At 41.5% G+C, this 27086-nt stretch overlaps 1 protein-coding gene across 3 annotated transcripts in view; it reads left to right on the top strand.

The window, feature by feature from the left end:
* Nucleotides 1–4663: 4663 nt before the first annotated feature.
* Nucleotides 4664–27086, top strand: part of DEPDC1B (DEP domain containing 1B) — a gene marked incomplete at its 5' end in the record, with an annotated part of 112042 nt that continues 89619 nt past the window's right edge. For all 3 annotated transcript variants that reach the window (XM_079703949.1, XM_079703950.1, XM_079703951.1), the window contains 2 exons: nucleotides 4664–4711; nucleotides 14878–15143. In XM_079703949.1, coding sequence (XP_079560075.1) covers nucleotides 4664–4711; nucleotides 14878–15143 — 314 coding nt within the window. The remainder of the gene's footprint in view (nucleotides 4712–14877; nucleotides 15144–27086) is intronic.

A 27086-nucleotide genomic window follows, 5' to 3' on the forward strand; every position in this document is an offset into this window, starting at 1 on the left:
AGGAACTGAGTGACTTGGGTTTCAGCAGAGGAGTTCTTTCAAAATGACCCATCCAACTGGCTGGGAGACCTTTCAGCAGAACTGCATGTAGCAGTCAGGAATCCCCTGGGGAGTGAGGGCACCACTCCCAACTGTTCCCTACTGGGCATGATTGAGAAACACAGCTTCCAACCCCACAATATACTTGAGGCCTATGTTGCTTTCTTGCACCATAGCTTGGAATTTCCTAATATCAGTGACAAGTCAGGTGGTGATGGTGAAACTGCCCATTCTCAATGTGCTAATACTCACTTTATAAAGATGTTCTAGGGAGGGAGACGCAAGAGGGAAGGGATATGGGAACAGATGTATATGTATAACTGATTCACTTTGTTATAAAGCAGAAACTAATACACCATTGTGAAGCAATTATACTCCAATAAAGTTGTAAAAAAAGAAAAAAGATGTTCTGAGGCTGAGGAAAAGCTTCTACAGGATCTTGATGGCCTTACACTTATATATGCCAAGAAGAGTATGAACAGCAATTTATTAAAATTGCTTCCACTGTGAATGTGGAAATAATTTTTTTTTTTTTTTTTTTTTTTTTTGCGGTACGCGGGCCTTTCACTGTTGTGGCCTCTCCCGTTGTGGAGCACAGGCTCCGGACGTGCAGGCTCAGCGGCCATGACTCACGGGCCCAGCCGCTCCACGGCATGTGGGATCTTCCCGGACCGGGGCACGACCCCGTGTCCCCTGCATCAGCAGGCGGACTCTCAACCACTGTGCCACCAGGGAAGCCCTATAAATAAATTTTAATTATTTAATTGAGACATAACTGAGAGTTCAACTTTCTTGGGGGGTAGTAATCTGAGTAAATACGTATTTCATATGCAATCAATCCCAATGAATACAAATATAGTAACAAGCCAAACTATAATCAGTGGGTTGAAGAGAACTCAAGCGTTTTGTGTAACTCAAGTTTTTTACTCAGGTTTTTATGAAACTCATTCCTAGGAATGATCATTTGGATAAACTTATGAAAGGTTTCTATCCTTCTCCCCCACTCCTGAAATGTGTCTTTTGCATAAATATAAATGTGAAATTCTACTTTACATTTGCAAATTATCCTTTTTGATTTGTGAAGGCATTAGTAAAAATCAACCAACCAAGCAATCAAACCAAAGCAAACCAAACCCCACAGGCTTTGGCAGCAGAAGGTATAGGTTCAGTTCCAAGTTCTGTCAATTACTGGCTGTGGGACACTAAACCTTTCTAGTTAAGCAAGTCACTTAGTCTCTGAAGTTTCGCTTCCTCAACAGTAGGATGGGATTATCCATATTTGCATATCCATATGGTTCTGAGGATCAAATGAGATAACGTGACAAAGCTTTGCAAGCAGCTTTACAACTGTAAGGACTGTAATTTATTTCTTAGAAGCAGTGGGTAACTCTTTCCAAAAAGGAACTGAGTCAACTTACGATGTATTTATATAATACCATAGAATACATAGAAAATAAATGTAGAAAAATGAAATAATGCACAATTATATTCTTTATAGTTAATCTATCAAACAAAAAAATAAACTAGCATTTTTTTGTGCTTATTCAACTGGGGTGCCTATGGATTTGGAAGGAAGATTGTGGTATGCTCAGGCATGGAAAGCCAGAGGATAAACTGTAGAATCTCCCTCCTGCTTCAATTTTACTTGAGTAAGTTAAAACATTTTTACATTAAAACAAAGTTATATATTAATTTTTTTTTATTGAGTGTTTACTATGTATCAGATACTGTTTTTGGAACTGGGGTACAGTGGGAAACAAGAGGTCCTTGATCTCATGGAGTTTATAGTCTAGACAGAGCAACTGTTCACAACTGGATCAGAGCCAATAATCTTTATTCTGCTGAAATGAAATTCACAGGTAACCAACCTACACATAATTAAAAATAACTTTTTTTTATATAATGGTGAAATAAAAAGGAAGTAATTCATAATAAAGCAATATTCATTTCAAAATTTAAATAAATACCTAAGCATGATTATATCAGAAGGATATAATGAGATAGGCAAGTACTTGCATCTACTTACAAAAATTAATTTGTGGGACTTCCCTGGTGGCACAGTGGTTAAGAATCTGCCTGCCAATGCAGGGGACATGGGTTCGAGCCCTGGTCCAGGAAGATCCCACATGGCACGGAGCAACTAAGCCTGTGCACCACAACTACTGAGCCTGTGCTCTAGAGCCTGCGTGCCGCAACTACTGACGCCTGCGCGCCTAAAGCCCGTGCGCCTAGAGCCCGTGCTCCGCAACAAAAACCACCGCAATGAGAAGCCCGTGCAACGCAACGAAGAGTAGCCCCTGCTCGCTACAACTAGAGAAAGCCTGCGTGCAACAACGAAGCCCCAACACAGCCAAAAATAAATAAATAAATAAATTTAAAAATTAATTTGGATTAAAGAGAAGTAAAGATAAAGTCAACTGAATATTCTTGTCATTCTTCCTTTATATTTGACATTTTGAAATAAGGACTAAATAAGTATACAGCACCTTTATGCATAATTCCCATGAATTCAAGAGTTGCAGATACAGAATGACACAGATACATGTCTCAAATACCATCAGCTGCGTTGCCATTACTGATGCTCTTGTGACATGGCGAGCAACTTTTGGTACAATCCCAAATGGGACAGGGTATGATATTCTTGGAAACTTCAGTGTGTACTCTAGCCAGTCAAAACTACTTTTTATTTTACATGTAAAACAGAGTTAGGTTCTAGGCTCAGATAATAACAAACAGGTTATTCACTTACCTGAATGTCCAGTGGACAATAAAAAGGCATGTAGAACATGGGCCAATTGTAGGTTGTGTGGCCTGACTTAAGCAGCAGAAGACATCTAGCTTCCCTGGCCCCTACCCACAAAATACCAGTACTGGCCTTCCTACCTTTTAGAAGATCAGAAAACAACCTCAATGTCCAAATGCCCCAAATGCTCCCAGAAGCTGGAACCCCTTCATTTGACAACCATCATTGTAGAAGTAGAAGAGGAGAAAATAAGTAATTCTAGTTACAGGTAAGTGCTCAGAAGGAAATAAAACAGTGCAAGAGTAGGGTGGGTGTGTCAGGCTTTTCTATACAGGAAGGTCAAGGAAGGCTTTTCTAAGGTTGGCAGCATTATGAGCTGAGACCTGAATGGTGAGATGGAGACGGCCTTGAAAAGAGCTGAGGAAAGAACATTCCCAGCAGGGAAACCAAGCAGACTGTGAGGTTTGAATGGAAAGAGGACCATTGTGGCTGAAACAGGTCAGAAAGGTAGAAAGCACTGGCATTTTAGGGCAGAGAGAAGGTGAGAAATTTCCCAGTTGATTTATGTGATGCTGAAAGACTGGTAGATGATCAGCTGTCTAATTTAAACTACATTTACAGAGACTGTCTTTGTGGCCTCTGATATGTAGATCATTGGGAGATATGCCTTTCCAGGAAAAGGAACTATCTTGTCTTTGGCTCATGACCAACTCTTGGGAAAATGCTCAGGAAGCAGGGCATGATGTCTTGTATCAGATCACAGTTCCAGCACTGTGGTAGGTGCTGACAATTCCCAGATGGACAAGGCTCTGAAATTTCTCCTTCTGTCTCTGTGCCCCATCGGTGTCCCTTGCCAAGGACAAGCAATATTTCTTCCATGGAGTTTAGAGGTCCAAAAAACAAAAAAGTTCTGATAAGGATTGGAAGTAAAAAAATATCTTTATTGCTTTTTTCTGATTACAAAAGTAATACATATGTATCATCTCAGGAATTTTGGGGGCTTTCTAAAATGCAGCTAAATACATATCTAAAGCAGCAAATGCAGGAAGAGTATTAACAAAGGGTGGGAATCTGATCCTTTCCTTATCTCTTACTTATGATATCTCATCCTGAATGGTTGCTGAGGTGATGAGATTTGAACTTTGAACTTGTAGGCATAGAGTGGTGACCTCATTTATCCCTTTGAACAATTGCAAATCAGACCATCAATTTCTAGGGGGAAAATTCTGAGCAGCAAAATGAACTCAGAGCCCTGTGGCACAGGACTGAAAATTTCAGTCAGATCCAAAAAACAAAAACTCAAATTCCAGGGAAAGACTACTCTACCAAAAGAACAACACAGGAAGCTGAATGGGGCTCTTTTCCAGCTCTTTATTGTTCTTACACGTTGTCGACACTCCCTGTGGCCAAGGGCTCTTATCTAGTTTTTACACGTCCCTCCACTTGAAGAGGCTGTCCCCTCGCTTCCTTTCACTACTCACTTCTCCCAATCTTCGCCGCACCACCAGGTTCACGGTGCACTTGGAAGGGCGGACAGGGATTTTCCTCTCCAGTCCAACCGGCTTTCGGTCACTGAATTACACGCGTTCATCGACCCTTCTGCGGAGACTGCCTGCGTGTGCGCGGGGTGGGCAAGGGTGGGCCGCGGACTCCAGCCAGGGCGGTTGTGAACCTATTGCCGCTCCGCAGCAGGAGGTCTCGGAGGAGACGCCCACCGCCCCCTCCGTGGGGCCGCAGCGGCCCCGCCCCGCAGTTCCCGTCACGTGCCGCCGCACCGCCCAATCAGCGCCTGCAGTGCGTGGGCTCGAGATTCAAACTGCGGCGCCTAGGACTCTCCGGAATCTGCGTTTGTGTGGCCGCGGCCGCCGCTGTGTGCGGGCCATGGAGCACCGCATCGTGGGGCCCGGGCCATACCGGGCCACCAGGCTGGTGAGTGTGCATGCCGGGATCTGGGCGAAGCGAGGCCCCGGCCTGAGTGCCGACTGCGTACTCGTCAGTCCTAGCTTCTCCAGGGCAGGCCGGGCCCGGGTCTGGAGGCGGGACGTGTTTCGGGTCGGGCGGCGGTATTCTGGACGACGCTCAAAGAAAAGCTAACGGGGCCTGGGGCCCAGCCCGTCCAGGGTGGGCGCAGCTTCGATCCCGAGACGTTGGCTGGGTTCTCGCCAATCAACGGCGCCTCCCTGTTTAAAGCGCCCGGAAGACCAGGGTGACACCCCTCTCCCCTCTCCTGTCGTCCGGAATCCAACGCCCCAGTCCGTAACTTTAGGGCCACCCGCCGCCTGGAGCGTGTCTCCGTCCCGAGTGTCACTTGTGGTGACACTTGAGGTTCTTTCTAACGGTGCCCAGAACAGAGGTGGATCGCCCTGGCCACATTTCCGGCTCCTGACGTTTCTTTTTCTGTGAGCACCGACCTAAATGAGGAGGGTGGGCCCGGACTTATGGTTTGAAAGAGCCTTTGCAGACCTTGGTCCAGGATGCTGACTGTTTTCCTTGGAGAAGAGCTTTGGTAATCAGAGTTCTGAGGCGTACTTGATTTCCTTGTGACTTGGAGCAAGTGATTTTAGCGATTTCATAATGGAGTAAGTGGCGATAATTTGGTAATGTCTAGAGTAAGTTTTAGACAACTTTCTATGAAAGCTTAAAGGTGATTTGGGAGGAAAGGACTGCTCTCCTTGGTCTGTCAACACTTCTGGCCACAGCCAACTTAGGAATTAGGCTCATTGTTCTATGCACCCTAAGGGATATCCAGGAAAAGATGAGAACAGGATGGAAGGAGTTATTGTACTCATCTTTGCAAACAATGCACTACAGATACCCATAATGATTCATTCATTGAAAAAAAATTCAACACATATAAATTTAGGTTTTCCTTTGGACCTGCCTCTAAGAGGTATGGACGGTGGTAGCAGGGAACAAATAGGATTTTAAAAAACCTCTTTTCATATCTGCTTCCACTTCACAGTTGCCTCTACCACTTGAAACCATCTGGGGTCAAGGCTATTGGTAGGTCCATCTTTTTTTTTTTTTTAACATCTTTATTGGAGTATAATTGCTTTACAATGGTGTATTGGTAGGTCCATCTTTAAGGATGAGATACAGGTTGTGCTTTATCAGGGGCTTTCAAAAACTTTACTATTCTTTGTGGAGGGAAAATAACACTCCCCTACTGCCAATTTATTCACAGCACTAATGCAGGGGAAATAGAGAGAGACTCTGGATCTTGGGGTAACCAGTTCTCATTCTTCCAGCTTTAGACTAAAAAAATAAATTACATGATAATTGGAACTGTTTTTTTAATCTCATTCACAAAATTGTGTGAGGTACCACTTTTTATAGATGCAGAGTGCCTACGTGAAAGGCATTCTTGATTCTGAGTCACATTAAAATATTATCAAAGGAATTTACAAAGAAAAGTACCCTGTTCTTCAGAAGTCTTCAGTCCCCAAGAAGTGATATTCAAGTCAGATTTAGCTAAGACTGATCAAGTAGGAAATTAAATGTGAATAATTAATGAAAATACCTAAATATCACCACAATTTCCTAGGTAGTCAATTCAGTTCTCAACTTTATTCTATTTGAGAATCTTGATCGTAAACTAAGATTTTTGAAAACACAGAAAACAGTAGCCATTTTTTTTTTTTTCGGTACGTGGGCCTCTCACTGTTGTGGCCTCTCCCTGTTGTGGCCTCTCCCGTTGTGGAGCACAGGCTCCGGACGCGCAGGCTCAGCGGCCATGGCTCACTGGCCCAGCCACTCCGCGGCATGTGGGATCTTCCCAGACCGGGGCATGAACCTGTGTCCCCTGCAACGACAGGCGGACTCTCAACCACCGCGCCACCAGGGAAGCCCCCATTTTTTTTTTTCTTAAGTGAATATTACTGATTTATCAGTGATCTCTGTAGTCATTACAGGTACTTTCCCCTCATTGTAAAATCTCTGTCCCTGGACATAATTCAGTTGTGCTTTACAACTTTCATCAGTTAAATCATAAACTTTGTGATTAGTCCTCTCTTTACTTACCTGCCCCAGCTCACCTTTCCTCCCTGGCTCCCAGCTTAGCATTTCCATCTTCTCCCAACATCATCCTCAACCTAATCTTCAGGAAAAGCTTGGGAAAAACCTATTGGTACACAAAGAGCAGGTGTTTACTTCCTCCTTTCATGGCTCACTATACTTTCTCAAACCATGTACAGCTCCACTTTCTAAGACACCAAAGTCTTATCTGAAAATAGCTTTTTATGGACTAGGTAAATTTCTATGCCCAAAATAAAATGACAGACTCTGTAAGTCAATTCATGGTGAATATGGAAGCTAATTAGCAACTTATTCATCTTCACTGAAATAGCTTTCACTTTAACCCACATATTAAATAGTTCATTAGTTAAAAAGAAATAATGAGAGGGCTTCCCTGGTGGCACAGTGGTTAAGAATCCACCTGCCAAGGCAGGGGACACGGGTTCAAGCCCTGGTCCAGGAAGGTCCCACATGCCGCAGAGCAACTAAGCCTGTGCGCCACAACTACTGAGCCTGCGCTGTAGAGCCCGCGAGCCACAACTACTGAGCCCACATGCCACAACTACTGAAGCCTGCGCGCCTAGAGCTTGTGCTCTGCAACAAGAGAAACCACGACAATGAGACGCCCTCACACCACAACGAAGAGTAGCCCCCGCTCACTGCAACTAGAGAAAGCCCGTGTGCAGCAATGAAGACCCAACACAGCCAAAAATAAATAAATAAATAAATTTAAAAAAAAAGAAAGAATGAGAAAGAAAATTGCTTTTTCTGAAAACTGCTTAAATCTACTGATCCTTTCTTTGAACTTAATTCTGAGTTGTCTATATCTTCTGATGCAACTAGTAAACTTTAAAAGACCTACAGCCATCATTGAATCTGAGAGTTTGAATGGACTCTAAAGATTATCTAGTCCAATTCCCTCATTTTATTGAGGCGTAAAGGGGTGAACTGACTTGATCAAGTTCACATTGCCAGTATGTGGCAAGTACACCTAGATCTAGCGTTTGTTTGCCTCTGAAGTCCCTGGCCAGGTGCTATATCATAATATTTTTGATATTAAGAAGTAAAGAAATGGAATAAATATTCAAGAGAAAAGAATAGGAAGCACATTTCAACACTCAGTATTTGTCACGTTGTTAAGCAAAAACAGTTGTATGATTTTTTTAATATAAATTTATTTTTATTTATTTTTATCTTTGGCTGTGTTGGGTCTTTGTTGCTGCGTGCCAGCTTTCTCTAGTTGCGGCGAGCGGGGGCTCCTCTTCCTTGTGGTGCCTGGACTTCTCATTCTCTTGTTGCAGAGCACTGGCTCTAGGTGCACGGGCTTCAGTAGTTGTGGCACGTGGGCTCAGCAGTTGTGGCTTGTGGGCTTTAGAGCGCAGGCTCAGTAGTTGTGGTGCACAGGCTTAGTTGCTCCGCGGCATGTGGGATCTTCCTGGACCAGGGCTTGAAGCCATGTCCCCTGCATTGGCAGGTGGATTCTTAACCACTGCGCCACCAGGGAAGCCCAAGTTGTATGATTTTTTATGCCTTAAACTAGCAGTTTGAAATAAACAAAAAATGTTTTTTAATCACAAAACAAATCTGTTTTGTCCCCTTTGCTATAAAGATTCTCTCGTAATACGTCATTGAAACAATCACATTCTCAAGCTCTATCTAGTTCTTTGTTGACATAGGATATTTTCTTTCTAAATGTTACTGAGGATAGTGAGTTATTTTAAAGATAACTTTTTCTTTCTTGGCAGAGTAGCCAAATAACCACTGAATTATTTTTGGAAATAAGTGGGAGCAGAGATCACGGTCCTTGCTAGGTTTTGAAAATCTAAAGTGTCTCATGGATTGAGTAAATATCCTAATGTTAAATGCTATTAAAAATCAAAATAAATAAATTCAAAATTCTTTTTATGAGCTTTTCTAAAAAAGAGATATGAGGCTTTGATAAGGATGTCTTCTTAGAAAATTTCTAGTGTAAAATGAAAACTAGCTATCACCAGAAGAGCTAAAAAACCAATCAGAATCCTAATAGATTTTTTCCCCCCTGTGTGGGGATGCATTGAGTAGAAAGCTCATACAGAAGATTAAAAGTGGAGGAATTAAAAGGTTTAAAAAAAGATGACTATAGGTGACTTTGACCTACCAGAAATTTAAATTTAGTATTAATAGACTGTAATCACACCAGTGTAGTATTGTTCAGGAATAGACAAATAGCTCAGTGGGATTAAAAAAAAAAGAGTTCAGAAACAGAATCAAGGACTTCCCTGGTGGTGCAGTGGTTAAGAATTTGCCTGCCAGTGCAGGCGAGCCCGGGTTCGAGCCCTGGTCCAGGAAGATACCACATGCCGCGGAGCAACTAAGCCTGTGCACCACAACTACTGAGCCTGCGCTCTAGAGCTCATGAGCCACAGCTACTGAGCCCGCGTGCCACAACTACTGAAGCCCGTGCACCTAGAGCCTGTGCTCCGCAACAAGAGAAGCCACCGCAATGAGAAGCCCATGCACCGCAACAAAGAGTAGCCCCCACTCGCCACAACTAGAGAAAGCCCGTGTGCAACAACGAAGACCCAATGCAGCCAAAATAAATAAATAAATAAAAATTAATTTTAAAAACCAAAATAAAAAGTTAAAAAGTAAAAAAAAATAATAAAGTAAAACATTAACAGTTTCAAAGTTCGTTCATAGCTGGCTATTTAAAAAAAAAAAAGAAACAGAATCAAGAAAGGTAGTATGTAAGGTAGCTTACTATTTCAGTTTAGTGAGAGAAGGGTAGCATAATTGACTGCCATTTGGGAGAAAATAGAGTTGGAGATCTCCTCCCCACAGTATAAAAAATTTCAGTTGAAGATTCAAATAATAAAATCCCTGTAAAATATTAAAAGAAAAATTTGATAAATATTTTTAATATCTCAGGATAGGGAAACTTTCCTAATTGAGAGAGTAAACCCTGAAGCTATAAAGATAAGAAGATATATTTGTTTTCTTAAAATAATATAATCATCAGCAAAACCTTTATATAGCTAGAGACCAAATAAACAAATTGATAAGTCAGGGGCAAACATTTCTAATATATTTGAAAAAGGATTAATATTCCCTATTTATGTTAATTCAATACATATTTATTAAATACATGTACTGTATGTCAGGCAATGTCCTCAGTTGTGGGGATACTGAACTGAGCAAAATAGAGTAACTTTCCTGACTTCTATGCACTTAGATTCAAATTCTAGATTTAAACAGTTCTTAAAATTAAGTAAAAGAGAAAGACAACCCAGAAGAAAAATGACAAGTCTCAAATGAAGAAATAAAAATGACTGACGATAAAGGCAGGAAAATACAAACAAAATATAAAGATACCATTTCTTGTGTATAGATTGGCAGACAAAAGAATGATAATATCTAGAAATGGCCAGAGGTAAGGCAGCAGGCTCATACAGCATTGCTGGGAGTGTGAATTGCTACAACTGGTTTAAATAAGCTGATACCCTTTAGAAATCTGTTCTATCAAAAATAAATAAATAAAAGGATTGATACGTTAGGTTATGTAAACAAGGATATACTTGTGAAACAACAAACTGGAAACAGCTGCATGCCCATTAGTTGGAAAATGGTTGAATAAATTATGGAACTCATTCATTCATAAAATGGGCTATATCTATAGGTACTGACACAAAGATATCCTGGTATGTTTAATGCAAAGGCAAGTTGTAGGATAATATGTACAATATGGATGATCTCATTTCTTCAAAAAGGAAGCAAACAGCGACAGTGATAATAAACAATACATACATACGAAGGGAAGGATTCTATATATGTGTGTGTATGATTAATAGATATGTGGGATTGGAGAGAGACAGGGCAGACTCTTTTGTATATATTTCTGCATTTAATTTGTTACAGTGTGCATTATTCTGTAATTAAAGTGACAGTAGAGGAACTGCTAACCAGCTTGAGTCAAATAACAGGCATATTTACTTATATTTTGAAATATTGGGTCCCAGAGAGCCGTATCTTTATTCTTTTATTAAGTAATGCATAAAGTACTATGCATCATAAAGTACTATGCATTAAGTTTATCAATCAACCTAAAATAAATAAAACTCTTTTTTATTAACTCTTCTTTCCTCCCCATCTCCCAACATATATTAATCAGGACTGAAATGCAAGCTTGGTGTCAGCAGAGAATTGAAAAAAAGACCCAAACAACCAATGTTTAAAAATATGTGGAAATTGTTTAAAGCTATGTTGAAGTTCATAGGTTCTTGTTATAATGAAATGACCACTTGAGAAGGAGAGCATAGAGCAGGTTTCCAGATCCTATTATGAGACTAAATACCTGAGTGACATGTGCCAACTTGCCTGTCCTCTTTGGATCTTGATTTTGCCCCAAAGTTTCCTTCTAGCTCCAGAATAGATTGAACCTGTCATTTGTTTTAAGAGATTATCCTGGGAATTTTATATATTCTCCTTACGCTTGAGGAATGCCTTATCTTTTACAGAGGGCTTTCGTAAGCATGATCTCACGAGAGACGTCACAGTAACCTGGTCAGGGAGGTGGGCAGAGAGTGAACTTAAATCAACGTTCATGGGCTCTTCCTGGGCTCTCTTTCTGCTGTTCATTATTTCATTGTAGCCAGTTTGCCCTGCTTCTCCTCTGTTTACATTCAAGTCCCTCTTTCATCCACTCACTTTGTTTCTTCTTCGGCTACCCTCCTTAATCTCTTCCACATTCAGTTTACCAGCACAATCAGCTAGTTCATATTTATCAACTTTCAGGTTGGTAATTTAAAATTGTGGATTGCTCTCAAGGAGGATTTTAATATATGAGTGTGTGTGTGTGTGTGTGTGTGTTTTGTTTTTAGCCCTTTATTCTGCATAACATGTACAGAAAAGCACACAAATTATAGGCGTACAACTCAGTGCATTTTTACAATGTGAGTGCCCCATTTAGCCAATGCCCAGGTCAAGAAATATGACATTTACCAGCAGCCCAGATGTCCCTCTGCCCCTCCCAGTCTCTACCTCCATACAAATTAACCACTATTTTGATTTCTAATACCATGGATTAGCTTTTGTCTGCTTTTAAACTTTATGTAAATACAATCATATAGTACTTTTCCTATCTGGCCTTCTTATATCAATTATATTTTATCTATGTTATTCATCTATGTTATTGCATGTAGCAATAGTTCATTCTCATTGCTGTGCAGCATTCCATTGCATGAATCAGTTTGCTTATCTGTTCTTATGGTGGTGGATATTTGGGTTGTTTTTGTCTATTAAGATAGTGCTATTATGAACAGGGTGGCTTTTGGTGAACATATTTCTGTGACATATATACTTAAGAATGGAATTGCTGGGTTATACAGTGTGCATATAATTTCCAGTTGTTCCACGTTCCCTTGGTAACACTTAGTATTGCCTGTCTTTTTCATTTTAGCCATTCTGTAGGCATGTAGTGGTATTGCATTACAGATTTCTTTTGCATTTCACTGCTAATTAATGAGATTGAACATCTGCATATGTTATGGTAAATTTGGAGGTTCTTTTTTTTTTTTTTTTTTTTTGTGGTATGCGGGCCTCTCACTGTTGTGGCCTCTCCCGTTGCGGAGCACAGGCTCCGGATGCGCAGGCTCAGCAGCCATGGCTCACGGGCCCAGCCGCTCCGCGGCATATGGGATCCTCCCAGACCGGGGCACGAACCCGTATCCCCTGCATCGGCAGGCGGACTCTCAACCACTGCGCCACCAGGGAGGCCCTGGAGGTTCTTTTATGTGAAGTGCCTGTTTAAGTGTTTTTTCCATTTTTCTATGGAGTGTCTGTCCTTTCTTGATTTGAATTTTTTGTTTTGTTTTAGAAATTCTGGGGCTTCCCTGGTGGCGCAGTGGTTGAGAGTCCGCCTGCCGATGCAGGGGACACGGGTTCGTGCCCCGGTCCGGGAAGATCCCACATGCCGCAGAGCGGCTGCACCCGTGAGCCATGGCCACTGAGCCTGCGCGTCCAGACCCTGTGCTCCGCAACGGGAGAGGCCACAACAGTGAGAGGCCTGCGTACCGCAAAAAAAAAAAAAAAAAAAAAAGAAATTCTGGTTATAGGTTATCTTACTCTACAGCTTGTATTGTTTTTGTGTGTGGTTTTAAGGAAGTTAAAAAAAAAGTTTAAATCTGGACCAACTTAATTTGGAGCATGGCTTATAGTAGTGTCAAATGAAGTACAAAGATTGATATGCATAGGACAAAAAGATGTTTGAGTTTGGCCAGGAGAAAGACATGACTGGGAGTCAAAGTAGAATTAAGTTGCATGAAGTTAGGGGGTAGTTAAAAAAAAAAATAAGGAAAGTGAAAGGCCAGTTAGGCGTTTGCTTGTTGAGTACCAAATGTGTGTTTGTTGTGCCTGGTGCTGCACATCCAGGGTGCCTGCTTGCACAGACCCTACCTGGGCCCTTGAAGCACCTGGTTTTGTATACTCAGGAATGATTACTGTGGCTGAGAAAGTTAGCCATCAAAGGGAGAAGAGAAATGGGACAACAGGTGCAGAGGTGATTGGGCAGTAGAGCATATGAAGAGAAACCTGGAAGAAGAGACCTGGTTGGAAGAGAAGACAAGGAACCAGTGTTGGGCAAAATAAAAAGAATATGCTGAGGTCAGAACTATCACTGAAAGAAAAAGGTGAAATCAGAAGAGCTGATTTCAGTAGGAAGGTAGGTGAAAAATAAGGTTCCGAGTCTGTAAAGTGATAGACTTGAAAGAGGAGCATGAGAAGAGAGAGAATGGTTATGAGAGTAAGACTCTGAGTTTTCGGGACTTTTAGGAGGAATGGTGGGAAGACGAGGGTCCTAAGAAAATGTTGGAGTAATTATGCAGGAAGAACACCATATGTGAACATTTCATTTAATTTAGGGATGGCTGATGATGGCTTGGATGTCTAGATTTTTTAAAAAATTAATTAATTTACTTATTTTTGGCTGTGTTGGGTCTTCGTTGCTGCGCGCGGGCTTTCTCTGGTTGCGGCGAGCGGGGGCTACTCTTCCGTTGTGGTGCGCGGGCTTCTCATTGTGGTGGCTTCTCTTGTTGTGGAGCATGGGCTCTAGGCATGCGGGCTTCAGTAGTTGCAGCATGCGGGCTCAGTAGTTGTGGCTCATGGGCTCTAGAGCTCAGGCTCAGGAGTTGTGGCACACGGGCTTAGTTGCTCTGCGGCATGTGGGATCTTCCCGGACCAGGTAGATTTTTTTAAAATAGGAAAATATAATGCAGAATTTTTAAACATGCTTTGACACCAGGCACTGTATTTTATGCATCTCCCTTTTCCTCTCCCCATACAGTGCCTTTCGTGTAACAAACAGTAAATACTTGCTGAATGAGGTAAACTTGTATTAAACACAGGGCTCTAAGAAGTGAATTATGAATATTGAGCTCAGTTTTACGATTATTTTTGTTCATATGTTTCTCATTAATGTAAAAATCTGTTAAGTTCACATCATTGGACAACTTGATGGCAACATCTCCAGTAAATATTTATTGCATGAATAAATGCATTTGTAAAAGTTACTTTCTCTTTAGCGTGTAAAGGTTGTAAATAAAAAAAATTTCAAGGCTCCGTCTGTTATTAAGGCAGTCTTTTACTTATTTATTTTTATTAAAAAATTTATTTATTTTTGGCTGTGTTGGGTCTTCATTGCTGCACATGGGCTTTCTCTAGTTGCGGCGAGAGGGGGCTACTCTTCGTTGCGATGCGCGGGCTTCTCGTTGCGGTGGCTTCTCGTTGCGGTGGCTTCTCGTTGCGGAGCATGGGCTCTAGGCACGCAGGCTTCAGTAGCTGTGGCTTGTGGGCTCTAGAGCGCAGGCTCAGTAGTTGTGGTACACGGGCTTAGTTGCTCCACAGCATGTGGGATCTTCCCCTACCAGAGCTCGAACTTGTGTCCCCTGCATTGGCAGGCAGATTCTTAACCATTGCTCTACCAGGGAAGTCCCCTTAAGGCAGTCTTTTAAATGGAAAAACTGCATTCATTGACTTAAATATTTGGGATGTAATAACCTTGTAAAAAACTCAATTGATCACTAAATGCCTTCCTCTCTTTTTGCCCCTAGTGGAATGAAACAGTCGAGCTTTTTCGCACCAAGATGCCGTTACGGAAACATCGCTGTCGTTTCAAAAGTTATGAACATTGCTTCACAGCGGCCGAAGCTGTGGATTGGCTACACGAGCTGTTGAGGCGCAGCCAAAACTTTGGCCCCGAAGTGACCCGCAAACAGACGGTCCAGCTGCTAAAAAAATTCCTGAAGAATCACGTTATTGAAGACATCAAGGGAAAATGGGGCCAGGAAGACTTTGAAGACAACCGTCACTTGTACAGGTAATGGCAACAAGTCAGCCCTGAAGGGGAGGAGTTTGGGGAGGACCAGTGGATCTGGTCAGTCTATTGAAACTTCCTCATGTGAAAGAACTTACTTGTCCGTGGGCGTGATGCTTCTAGTTGTGATTTGTTGGGTGGAGAACTGAATCTGCTGCTACCGTAGAATTGATTGCAGTTTTTCTTGGTGCTCTTTTCTTCATAGAGCACCCCTTAAGTAGTCTTTTGTTGCAGTGGCTTTTCAGTAAGGAAGACTTTTTGTGCCTTTTGCACACTGGGAGGATGGCTATAGTAGCTTAGTACCTCTCCTGGGGAACCTGAAAGGGTGAAACAGTAGTTCTGGCTTGCACCTTTCTGAGCAGTGTGAAGGTGTGTGTTCAGGGGGTTAGTGGCAGAGGTGTCTGATCTTTAAGTGGAGCTCAGGTCTATAATGAAGAGTTGTACTAGAATTCCCCGATGTCTCAGATTAACCCTGTGGTGCATGTCTGCTTTTCCCTGAACATTTTTGCTCATGTTTTAGTGCTGTTTTATGACTGCTCACTTACTGCCCAATAATCTGAGGGCAAGGATGTCTCTCTGCTGACACTACTGTCCTCACTGCATGCTAGCCTGTTTCACTGCTGGAGGTGGAGGAGACTTGCCTAGGATTCTGGGAATGGGAGAATACTAAAGAGGAATGAAGTCACACGAGTCCAGAAAAGAGGAATTGCTGAGCTATCTACAGAGAGGGCTACCAAAGTGCTAAGAACCTGAGAGGTATTAAATGAAGAAACGAAGATGATGGGCCCTTAATATTTGCTGCCTTTTACTCCAACAGAAGAATAAGGAATTCTCTTATAGCACATTCAGTGAGGCATTTTGGGGCCACTGGGACACCTGGGTTTGAGCAGAGAAAACGTGACTGTTTCCTGTCTGAGTCATTTCTTTGGTTCCTTTGGGGGCTAGCAGCTGAGAAAGGCTGCAGAGCAAGGTGAGGGTGGTCACCAGCACCAAGGCTACGGCCAGACAACTTTGTATGTTTAGGATCTAACTTTGTCAGGGAATTTCACCAGCAATCTCCCTCTTCTAGATGTCAAGATTGTCAGCTGGGCAATTAATTGTCTCTCCATTTGGCAGTTATTTCGGGCTTGCTGATCCAACTTTTAATTGAATCTTGGGTGATTTTAACCCGTTCTGAGACCATAGTGCTTGTTAGTATCAGGCAGTGGAAACTCTATCCTTGGTTCCACATGCCATACTTCATTGGGGATTCTTTTTTTTTTTTAATTGCCTATTTTTAAAATTGAAGTGTAAGTTGATTTACAATATTATATTAGTTTCAGATGTACAGCATCTTACTAAGTTCTTACTTAGAACTTTCTTAGACCTTAGTTCTAAGGTCTAAGAAAGGAACTTATACCAACAACACCTGTGATGTGCCAGACTCCTTGCACAGTCGTCATGGAACTCAGCACCTGTAGATGTTGGTGGTATTATCTTGATCTTAAAGATTAGGAAATTAATGAGGCCAAAGTTACTGACTTGTCCAAAGTCACTCAGGTAGTAGTAAGAGTCAGGATTTAAACTGAGGTCTCTATCTCTGAAGCCCGTGTTCTTGTGGCGTGTCAAACTGCCTCCATTGCCACGGCATGAGGTTGACTAGCTTATTAAATAAACTGATGACCAAATGAGTAAACAGAATCATAAACAAGAAATATTTAGTGTAGTCAACACACGTTCATATATTCACAGAATTCCAGTAATGTATTAAGTACTATGTAATACATATTAAATGATCAGCTGTCTTCTCAAATAAAGGAGGTAAGGTAAACATAATCAGCTTAAACACTTACATAAATATAGTAGGGGTTAGGTGGTTTCCTGGGTCTGTGAATTACAGAAAGGCATAGTTAGAGAAAGCAACATGAAATATAAAGACTTAGAGTATTTTTTAAAGACAGAAATTACACACACACACACATACACACACACCACAGGAGAATTTTATAACAGAAATGATGAGTGAAGCTTTTATTTTGGAATGTGTCAAATCTTATTTTTAGTTCAAAAACATGTCATATTTGCTGTGTGACTGCATTTACATTTGTTAACTATGATTTTATTTTTCAAGAATCCAAGAGTTAAGTATAGAAATTAGGGGGAAATAGTGAATTTTTGTGTGTAAGGAAGGAAAGTAAGATCCTAATATCTGAATGTCCCTAACAGAGGAGATTTTGCAGAGAAGGACCCAGAGCTATTTACTGAACCACTCTTTGCTGTTAGTAACATGGGGGACTAGAAAGAGAGCTGGACTGGCTGCCGGTGGAGACAATTTTAGATTTCACTAAAGGGTCCTCGTAGTCGAGCCATATGCTGTCATCTGTGTCTAACAAAGCTTCGTGGCCCCAGACTTTGGATAAAGAGAACCAGTGATACTACCTTGTATTTTTATAAGAAATTTCAGTTTATGAAGCAATTCTTTATGATCTCATTTGATCTTCGTGACAACCCCGTACGGTAGACAGGGTGGATAGTTCATCCTCAGAGAACTAGACAGTTGTCTCTTTGAAACCTCTAAGCAAAACATCAGTAAATTCCATGGTGATCATTGAATCGGCCCATTTATGTATGGGAACAGATAGTTACATAGGATTATTTAAACCTAACGAAGTGGATTATATAGAAATAGAAGTGTGTATTGTGATCATTGCTTGTTTTGAACTATTAAATGAGGAAAGTGTTTGGCCTATTTTAGATCTTTAGCAGGATGGGTCCTTGGTCTGGAGCCTCCACCGGGCCCTTGCCCTGTTCTTACTACTGATGCCAGCTCTGGTATGCAGTTGTAACCAAGGTGTTCATGGCTTACAGATAGAAATTCACTGGCTCGGGTGTAGTGCTTGTGATCTAATGTGCAGGGAACCATTTTCTTTTTATTTTCCTACTTCTTCCTGTTCCTTTTTTTCTTTCCTTCTCTATTTCTTTCTCTGTTTATACCACTTTATGTGTATGACTGGCATGTTCCCACTTCTTTCCCCTTTTCTTTTTCTTCTACTTCATTTCTCTCTCCTTTTCTTTCTGTCTTTTCCCTCATATTTGCTTTTTTTTCTGGCTTATTTCCAAAATGTTTAATTTGAACCTAAAATTTGTTATGTAGATTTTGTCAGCTTTCTTGAACGTGACTTTCCCTGTTCTTTATTTAAAAAGCAGGAGTCATGCTACCCAGTTTTAAGACTTACTCTATAAAATCACAGTAATGAAGACTGGTGTTGGTGAAGGGCTGCATGTACGCTTGGGTCAGTGGAACAGGACAGAGTCCAGAAACACACACAAACATGGCCAGTTGATTTTTGACAAAGATGTAAAGGTAACTTAAAGGAAAAAGATTAGTCTTTTCGGCAAATGATGTTGGAACAATTGGAAGGCAGCTATGCTTACCACTATACCACCAACGCTCACAATGTCGGGACACTTGGACATCTATTCATCTACATGCAAAAAAATGAACCTCTAAACTAAACCTAATTTTTTTTTTTTATTAGTTTCTGCTTTATAACAAAGTGAATCAGTCATACATATATATCTGTTCCCACATCCCTTCCCTCATGCATCTCCCTCCCTCCCACCCTCCCCATCCCACACCTCCAGGCGGTCACAAAGCACCGAGCTGATCTCCCTGTGTTCTGCGGCTGCTTCCCTCCATCTATCTACCTTACGTTTGGTAGTGTATATATGTCCATGCCTCTCTTTCGCTTTGTCACAGCTTACCCTTCCCCCTCCCCATATCCTCAAGTCCATTCTCAAGTAGGTCTGTGTCTTTATTCCCATTTTACCCCTAGGTTCTTCATGACATTTTTTTTTTTTAAATTCCATATATATGTGTTAGCATACGGTATTTGTCTTTCTCTTTCTGACTTACTTCACTCTGTATGACAGACTCTAGGTCTATCCACCTCATTACAAATAGCTCAGTTTCGTTTCTTTTTATGGCTGAGTAATATTCCATTGTATATATGTGCCACATCTTCTTTATCCATTCATCCGATGATGGACACTTAGGTTGTTTCCAGCTCCGGGCTATTGTGAATAGAGCTGCAATGAACATTTTGGTACATGTCTCTTTTTGAATTATGGTTTTCTCAGGGTATATGCCTAGTAGTGGGATTGCTGGGTCATATGGTAGTTCTATTTTTAGTTTTTTAAGGAACCTCCATACTTTTCTCCATAGTGGCTGTACCAATTCACATTCCCACCAGCAGTGCAAGAGTGTTCCCTTTTCTCCACACCCTCTCCAGCATTTATTGTTTCTAGATTTCTTGATGATGGCCATTCTGACTGGTGTGAGATGATATCTCATTGTAGTTTTGATTTGCATTTCTCTAATGATTAATGATGTTGAGCATTCTTTCATGTGTTTGTTGGCAGTCTGTATATCTTCTTTGGAGAAATGCCTATTTAAGTCTTCTGCCCATTTTTGGATTGGGTTGTTTGTTTTTTTGCTATTGAGCTGCATGAGCTGTTTATAAATTTTGGAGATTAATCCTTTGTCAGTTGCTTCATTTGCAAATATTTTCTCCCATTCTGAGGGTTGTCTTTTGGTCTTGTTTATGGTTTCCTTTGCTGTGCAAAAGCTTTGAAGTTTCATTAAGTCCCATTTGTTTATCTTTGTTTTTAGTTCCATTTCTCTAGGAGGTGGGTCCAAAAGGATCTTGCTGTGATTTATGTCATAGAGTGTTCTACCTATGTTTTCCTCTAAGAGTTTGATAGTTTCTGGCCTTACATTTAGGTCTTTAATCCATTTTGAGCTTATTTTTGTGTATGGTGTTAGGGAATGATCTAGTCTCAAACTTTTACATGTCCCTGTCCAGTTTTCCCAGCACCACTTATTGAAGAGGCTGTCCTTTCTCCACTGTACATTCCTGCCTCCTTTATCAAAGATAAGTTGGCCATATGTGCGTGGGTTTATCTCTGGGCTTTCTATCCTGACCCACTGATCTATCTTTCTGTTTTAATGCCAGTACCATACTGTCTTAATTACTGTAGCTTTGTAGTATAGTCTGAAGTCAGGGAGCCTGATTCCTCCAGCTCCGTTTTTCGTTCTCAAGATTGCTTTGGCTATTTGGGGTCTTTTGTTTTTCCAAACAAATTTTGAAATTTTTTGTTCTAGTTCTGTGAAAAATGCCAGTGGTAGTTTGATAGGGATTGCATTGAATCTGTAGATTGCTTTGGGTAGTAGAGTCATTTTCACAATATTGATTCTTCCAATCCAGGAGCATGGTATATCTCTCCATCTATTTGTATCCTCTTTAATTTCTTTCATCAGTGTCTTATAATTTTCTGCATACAGGTCTTTTGTCTCCTTAGGTAGGTTTATTCCTAGATATTTTATTCTTTTTGTTGCAATGGTAAATGGGAGTGTTTTCTTGATTTCATTTTCAAATTTTTCATCATTAGTGTACAGGAATGCCAGAGATTTCTGTACATTAATTTTGTATCCTGCTACTTTACCAAATTCATTGATTAGCTCTAGTAGTTTTTCGGTAGCATCTTTAGGATTCTCTATGTATAGTATCATGTCATCTGCAAACAGTGACAGCTTTACTTCTTCTTTTCCAATTTGGATTCCTTTTATTTCCTTTTCTTCTCTGATTGCTGTGGCTAAAACTTCCAAAACTTTGTTGAATAAGAGTGGTGAGAGTGGGCAGCCTTGTCTTGTTCCTGATCTTAGTGGAAATGGTTTCAGTTTTTCACCATTGAGGACAATGTTGGCTGTGGGTTTGTCATATATGGCCTTTATTATGTTGAGGAAAGTTCCCTCTATGCCTACTTTCTGCAGAGTTTTTATCATAAATGGGTGTTGAATTTTGTCGAAAGCTTTCTCTGCATCTATTGAGATGATCATATGGTTTTTCTCCTTCAACTTGTTAATATGGTGTATCACATTGATTGATTTGCGTATATTGAAGAATCCTTGCATTCCTGGAATAAACCCCACTTGATCATGGTGTATGATCCTTTTAATGTGCTGTTGGATTCTGTTTGCTAGTATTTTGTTGAGGATTTTTGCATCTATGTTCATCAGTGATATTGGCCTGTAGTTTTCTTTCTTTGTGACATCCTTGCCTGGTTTTGGTATCAAGGTGATGGTGGCCTCGTAGAATGAGTTTGGGAGTGTTCCTTCCTCTGATATTGTTTGGAAGAGTTTGAGAAGGATGGGTGTTAGCTCTTCTCTAAATGTTTGATAGAATTCGCCTGTGAAGCCATCTGGTCCTGGGCTTTTGTTTGATGGAAGATTTTTAATCACAGTTTAAATTTCAGTGCTTGTGATTGGTCTATTCATATTTTCTATTTCTTCCTGAGTCAGTCTTGGTAGGTTGTGCATTTCTAAGAATTTGTCCATTTCTTCCAGGTTGTCCATTTTACTGGCATAGAGTTGCTTATAGTAATCTCTCATGATCTTTTGTATTTCTGCAGTGTCAGTTGTTACTTCTCCTTTTTCATTTCTAATTCTATTGATTTGAGTCTTCTCCCTTCTTTTCTTGATGAGTCTGGCTAATGGTTTGTCAATTTTGTTTATCTTCTCAAAGAACCAGCTTTTAGTTTGGTTGATCTTTGCTATCGTTTCCTTCATTTCTTTTTCATTTATTTCTGATCTGATCTTTATGATTTCTTTCCTTCTGCTAACTTTGGGGGTTTTTTGTTCTTATTTCTCTAATTGCTTTAGGTGCAGGGTCAGGTTGTTTACTCGAAATGTTTCCTGTTTCTTAAGGTGGGATTGTATTGCTATAAACTTCCCCCTTAGAACTGCTTTTGCTGAGTCCCATAGGTTTTGGGTCGTCGTGTCTCCATTGTCATTTGTTTCTAGGTATTTTTTAATTTCCTCTTTGATTTCTTCAGTGATCACTTCATTATTAAGTAGTGTATTGTTTAGCCTCCATGTGTTTGTATTTTTTACAGATCTTTTCCTGTAATTGATGTCTAGTCTCATAGCATTGTGGTCGGAAAAGATACTTGATACAATTTCAATTTTCTTAAATTTACCAAGGCTTGATTTGTGACCCAAGATATGATCTATCCTGGAGAATGTTCCATGAGCACTTGAGAAAAATGTGTATTCTGTTGTTTTTGGATGGAATGTCCTATAAATATCAACTAAGTCCATCTTGTTTAATGTATCATTTAAAGCTTGTGTTTCCTTATTTATTTTCATTTTGGATGATCTGTCCATTGGTGAAAGTGGGGTGTTAAAGTCCCCTACTATGATTGTGTTACTGTCGATTTCCCCTTTTATGGCTGTTAGTATTTGCCTTATGTATTGAGGTGCTCCTATGTTGGGTGCATAAATATTTACAATTGTTATATCTTCTTCTTGGATCGATCCCTTTATCGTTATGTAGTGTCCTTCTTTGTCTCTTCTAATAGTCTTTATTTTAAAGTCTATTTTGTCTGATATAAGAATTTCTACTCCAGCTTTCTTTTGATTTCCATTTGCATGGAATATCTTTTTCCATCCCCTTACTTTCAATCTGTATGTGTCTGTAGGTCTGAAGTGGGTCTCTTGTAGACAGCATATATATGGGTCTTGTTTTTGTATCCATTCAGCCACTCTGTGTCTTTTGGTGGGAGCATTTAGTCCGTTTACATTTAAGGTAATTATTGATATGTATGTTTCTATTCCCATTTCCTTAATTGCTTTGGGTTCGTTATTGTAGGTATATTCCTTCTGTTGTGTTTCTTGCCTAGAGAAGTTCCTTTAGCATTTGTTGTAAAGCTGGTTTGGTGGTGCTGAACTCTCTCAGCTTTTGCTTGTCTGTAAACGTTTTAATTTCTCCATCAAATCTGAATGAGATCCTTGCTGGGTAGAGTAATCTTGGTTGCAGGTTTCTCTCCTTCATCACTTTAATTATGTCCTGCCACTCCCTTCTGGCTTGTAGAGTTTCTGCTGAGAGATCAGCTGTTAACCTGATGGGGATTCCCTTGTGTGTTATTTGTTGTTTTTCCCTTGCTGCTTTTAATATGATTTCTTTGTGTTTAATTTTTGACAGTTTGATTAATATGTGTCTTGGCGTATTTCTCCTTGGATTTATTCTGTATGGGACTCTCTGTGCCTCCTGGACTTGATTAACTATTTCCTTTCCCATATTAGGGAAGTTTTCAACTATAATCTCTTCAAATATTTTCTCAGTCCCTTTCTTTTTCTCTTCTTCTTCTGGAACTCCTATAATTCGAATGTTGGTGCGTTTAATGTTGTCCCAGAGGTCTCTGAGACTGTCCTCTGTTCTTTTCATTCTTTTTTCTTTATTTTGCTCTGCATTAGTTATTTCCACTATTTTATCTTCCACCTCACTTATCCGTTCTTCTGCCTCAGTTATTCTGCTATTGATCCCATCTAGAGTATTTTTCATTTCATTTATTGTGTTTTTAATCGATGCTTGATTCATCTTTAGTTCTTCTAGGTCCTTGTTAACTGTTTCTTGCATATTGTCTATTCTATTTCCAAGATTTTGGATCTTGGAAATAGAATCTTGGATCAGCTTTACTATCATTATTCTGAATTCTTTTTCAGGTAGACTGCCTATTACCTCTTCATTTGTTAGGTCTGGTAGGTTTTTATCTTGCTCCTTCACCTGCTGTGTGTTTTTCTGCTTTCTCATTTTGCTTATGTTACTGTGTTTGGGGTCTCCTTTTTGCAGGCTGCAGATTCGTAGTTCCCGTTGTTTTTGGTGTCTGTCCCCCGTGGCTAAGGTTGTTTCAGTAGGTTGTGTAGGCTTCCTGGTGGGGGGGACTAATGCCTGTGTTCTGGTGGCCGAGGCTCGATCTTGCCTTTCTGGTGGACAGGTCCACGTCCGGTGGTGTGTTTTGGGGTGCCTGTGGCCTTATTATGTTTTTAGGTAGCCTCTCTGCTAATGGGTGGGGTTGTGTTCCTGCCTTGCTAGTTGCTTGGCATAGGGTGACCAGCACTGTAGCTTGCTGGTCGTTGACTGAAGCTGGGTGCTGGTGTTGAGATGGAGATCCCTGGGAGATTTTCGCTGCTTGATATTATGTGGAGCTGGGAGGTCTCTTGTGGACCCGTGTCCTGAAGTTGGCTCTCCCACTTCAGAGGCACAGCACTGACTCCTGGCTCCAGCACCAAGAGCCTTTCATCCACCCGGCTCAGAATAACAGTGAGAAAAAGTAGAAAGAAAGAATTCGTAGAAGAAAGAAGGAGAGAGGGAAAGAAAGGAAGAAGGGAAGAAAGGAAGGAAGGAAGGAAGAAAGAAAGAAAGGAGGGAGGGAGGGAGGAAGGATGGAAAGAAAGGAGGAAGGGAGGGAGGAATGAAAGCAAAAGGAAGAGTGAATGGAAGAAGGGAGGGAGGGAGGGAGGAAGGAAAGAAAAAGAAAGTGGAAAGAAGAAGGGTGGGAGGGAGGGAGGGAGGAAAGAAAAAGAAAGAAGGAAAGGAGGAGCGGAGGGAGGGAGGGAGGAAGGGAAGGTAGGAAAAAAAGAAAGAGCAGGTAAAGTAAAATAGAATAAAGTATGAAATATAGTAGCGTTATTAAAATTAAAAAGTAATTATTGAAAAAAAACACGGACCGATAGAACCCTGGGACATATGGTGGAAGCAAAGCTATACAGAGAGAATCTTACACAGAAGATTACACATACACATTCACAAAAAGAGAGCAGGGGGAAAAATCAAAAATCTTGCTCTCCAAGTCCACCTCCTCAATTTGGGATAATTCGTTGTAAAAAGAGGAAAAGGGCGAGAAGTCTGAAATCTTGCTAAGTCCACCTCCTTAATTTGGGATAATTCGTTGTAAAAAGAGGAAAAAGGGGGGAAAGTCTTAAATCTTGTCCTCAAAGTCCACTTCCTCAATTTGGGATGATTCGCTGTCCGTTCATGCACTCCACAGACGCAGGGCACATCAAATGGACCGTGGAGCTTTAATCCGCTGCCTCCGAGGCTGCACAGAGAGATTTCCCTGTCTCTGCTCTCACAACTCCCGGGTCTCAGCCTTGGACCTGGCCCCGCCTCTGCGCGTAGGTCGCCGGAGGGCGTCCGTTCTTCGCTCAGACAGGACGGGTTTAAAGGAGCCGCTGATTCGGGGGCTCTGGCTCACTCAGGCAGAGGGGAGGGAGGGGCGCGCAGTGTGGGGCGGGCCTGCGGCGGCAGAGGCCAGCGTGACGTTGCAGCAGCCCGTGGCGCTCCGTGCGCCCTGCCGGGAAAGCCGTCCCCGGGTCCCGGAACCCCGGCAGTGGCGGGGTGCACAGGCCCCCCGGAAGGCGGGGCGGACAGTGACCCGCGCTCGCACACAGGCCCCGCGGCGGCGGCGCCGCCCCAGCGTCCCACGCCCGTCTCCGAGGTCCGCGCCTTACCCGCGGCTCACGCCTGTCTCCGGCGCCTCCCCAAGCAGCCCTCTTAATGCCCTCTCCTCGCGCACCAGGCAACAAAAGGGAAAAAAGTCTCTTGCCTCTCCGGTAGCTCCAGACCCTTTCCCCGGACTCCCTCCGGGCTAGCCGTGGTGCACTAACTCCTTCAGGCTCTCTTCCTGCCGCCAGCCCCAGTCCTCTCCCTGCGCTCCGACTGAAAGCCGATACCCGAGCCTCAGCTCCCAGCCCCGCCCGCCCCGGCGGCCGAGCAGACAAGCCTCTCGGGCTGCTGTGTGCCTGAGGGCACCGATCCTCTGTGCGGGAATCTCTCCGCTTTGCCCTCCGCACCCCTGTTGCTGTGCTCTCCTCCGCTACTCCGAAGCTTTCCCCCTCCGCCACCTGCAGTCTCCGCCCGCGAAGGGGCTTGTAGTGTGTAGAAACCTTCCCTCCTTCACGGCTCCCTCCCACTGGTGCAGGTCCCGTCCCTATCCTATTGTCTCTGTTTATTCTTTTTTTTCTTTTGACCTACCCAGGTATGTGGGGAGTTTCTTGCCTTTTGGGGGGTCTGAGGTCTTCTATCAGCGTTCAGTAGGTGTTCTGTTGGAGTTGTTCCACGTGTAGATGAATTTCTGATGTATCTGTGGGGAGGAAGGTGATCTCCGCGTCTTACTCTTCCGCCATCTTCCCTTTGTCCTCAAACCTAATTTTTTTAATACAGAAATTCATTCATAGAATTCAATGTAAAACTAAAAAAAATTTTAGAAAAACAGGAGAAAATCTTTATGCCCTGGGGTTAGGCAAGGAGATTTTAGACATGACACCAAAAGCATGATTTATAAAAGAGAAAACATGATAAAATGGACTTCATCAAAATTAAAATCTTTTGCTGCGTGAAAGACACTGTTAAGAGTATGAGAGGACAAGCGAATGTTGGGGAGAAAATATTTGTAAATCGCATATATGACAGTGAACTGGTATCAAGGATATATAAAGAATTCACAAAACTCAACTGCAAGAAAACAAACAACTCAACAAATAATAGATTTGAAAAGACATTTCATCAAATATATAAAGACGCTTCATCAAAAATATACAGACAGCAAATAAGCACTTGAAAAGATGTTTAACATCATTAGCACTAGGGAAATGCAAATTAAAACCATGGTGAGATACCACTACATATCTAGTAGAATGGCTAAAATAAGAATACTTATAACGCCAAAATCAAGAGAGGATGCAGAGCAATTGGAAATCTCCTCCATTGATGGTGGGAAGCCTAGATTGGTAGTCACTTTGGAAAACAGTTTGGCAGTCTTTTTTAAAGTTAAACACGTACTTATATATGACTTCGTATTCCTGCTCCTGGGCATTTACCCTGGAGAAATGAAAACTTATGTTCACACAAAAACTTGTATGTGAATATATATATTTTTAACATCTTTATTGGAGTATAATTGCTTTACAATGGTGTGTTAGTTTCTGCTTTATAACAAAGTGAATCAGTTACACGTATACATATGTTCCCATATCTCTTCCCTCTTGCGTCTCCCTCCCTCCCACTCTCCCTATCCCACCCCTCTAGGTGGTCACAAAGCACCAAGCTGATCTCCCTGTGCTATGCG

This window comes from Hyperoodon ampullatus (assembly GCF_949752795.1).
Source record: "Hyperoodon ampullatus genome assembly, chromosome: 4".
NCBI classification, from domain to species: Eukaryota; Metazoa; Chordata; class Mammalia; order Artiodactyla; family Ziphiidae; genus Hyperoodon; species Hyperoodon ampullatus.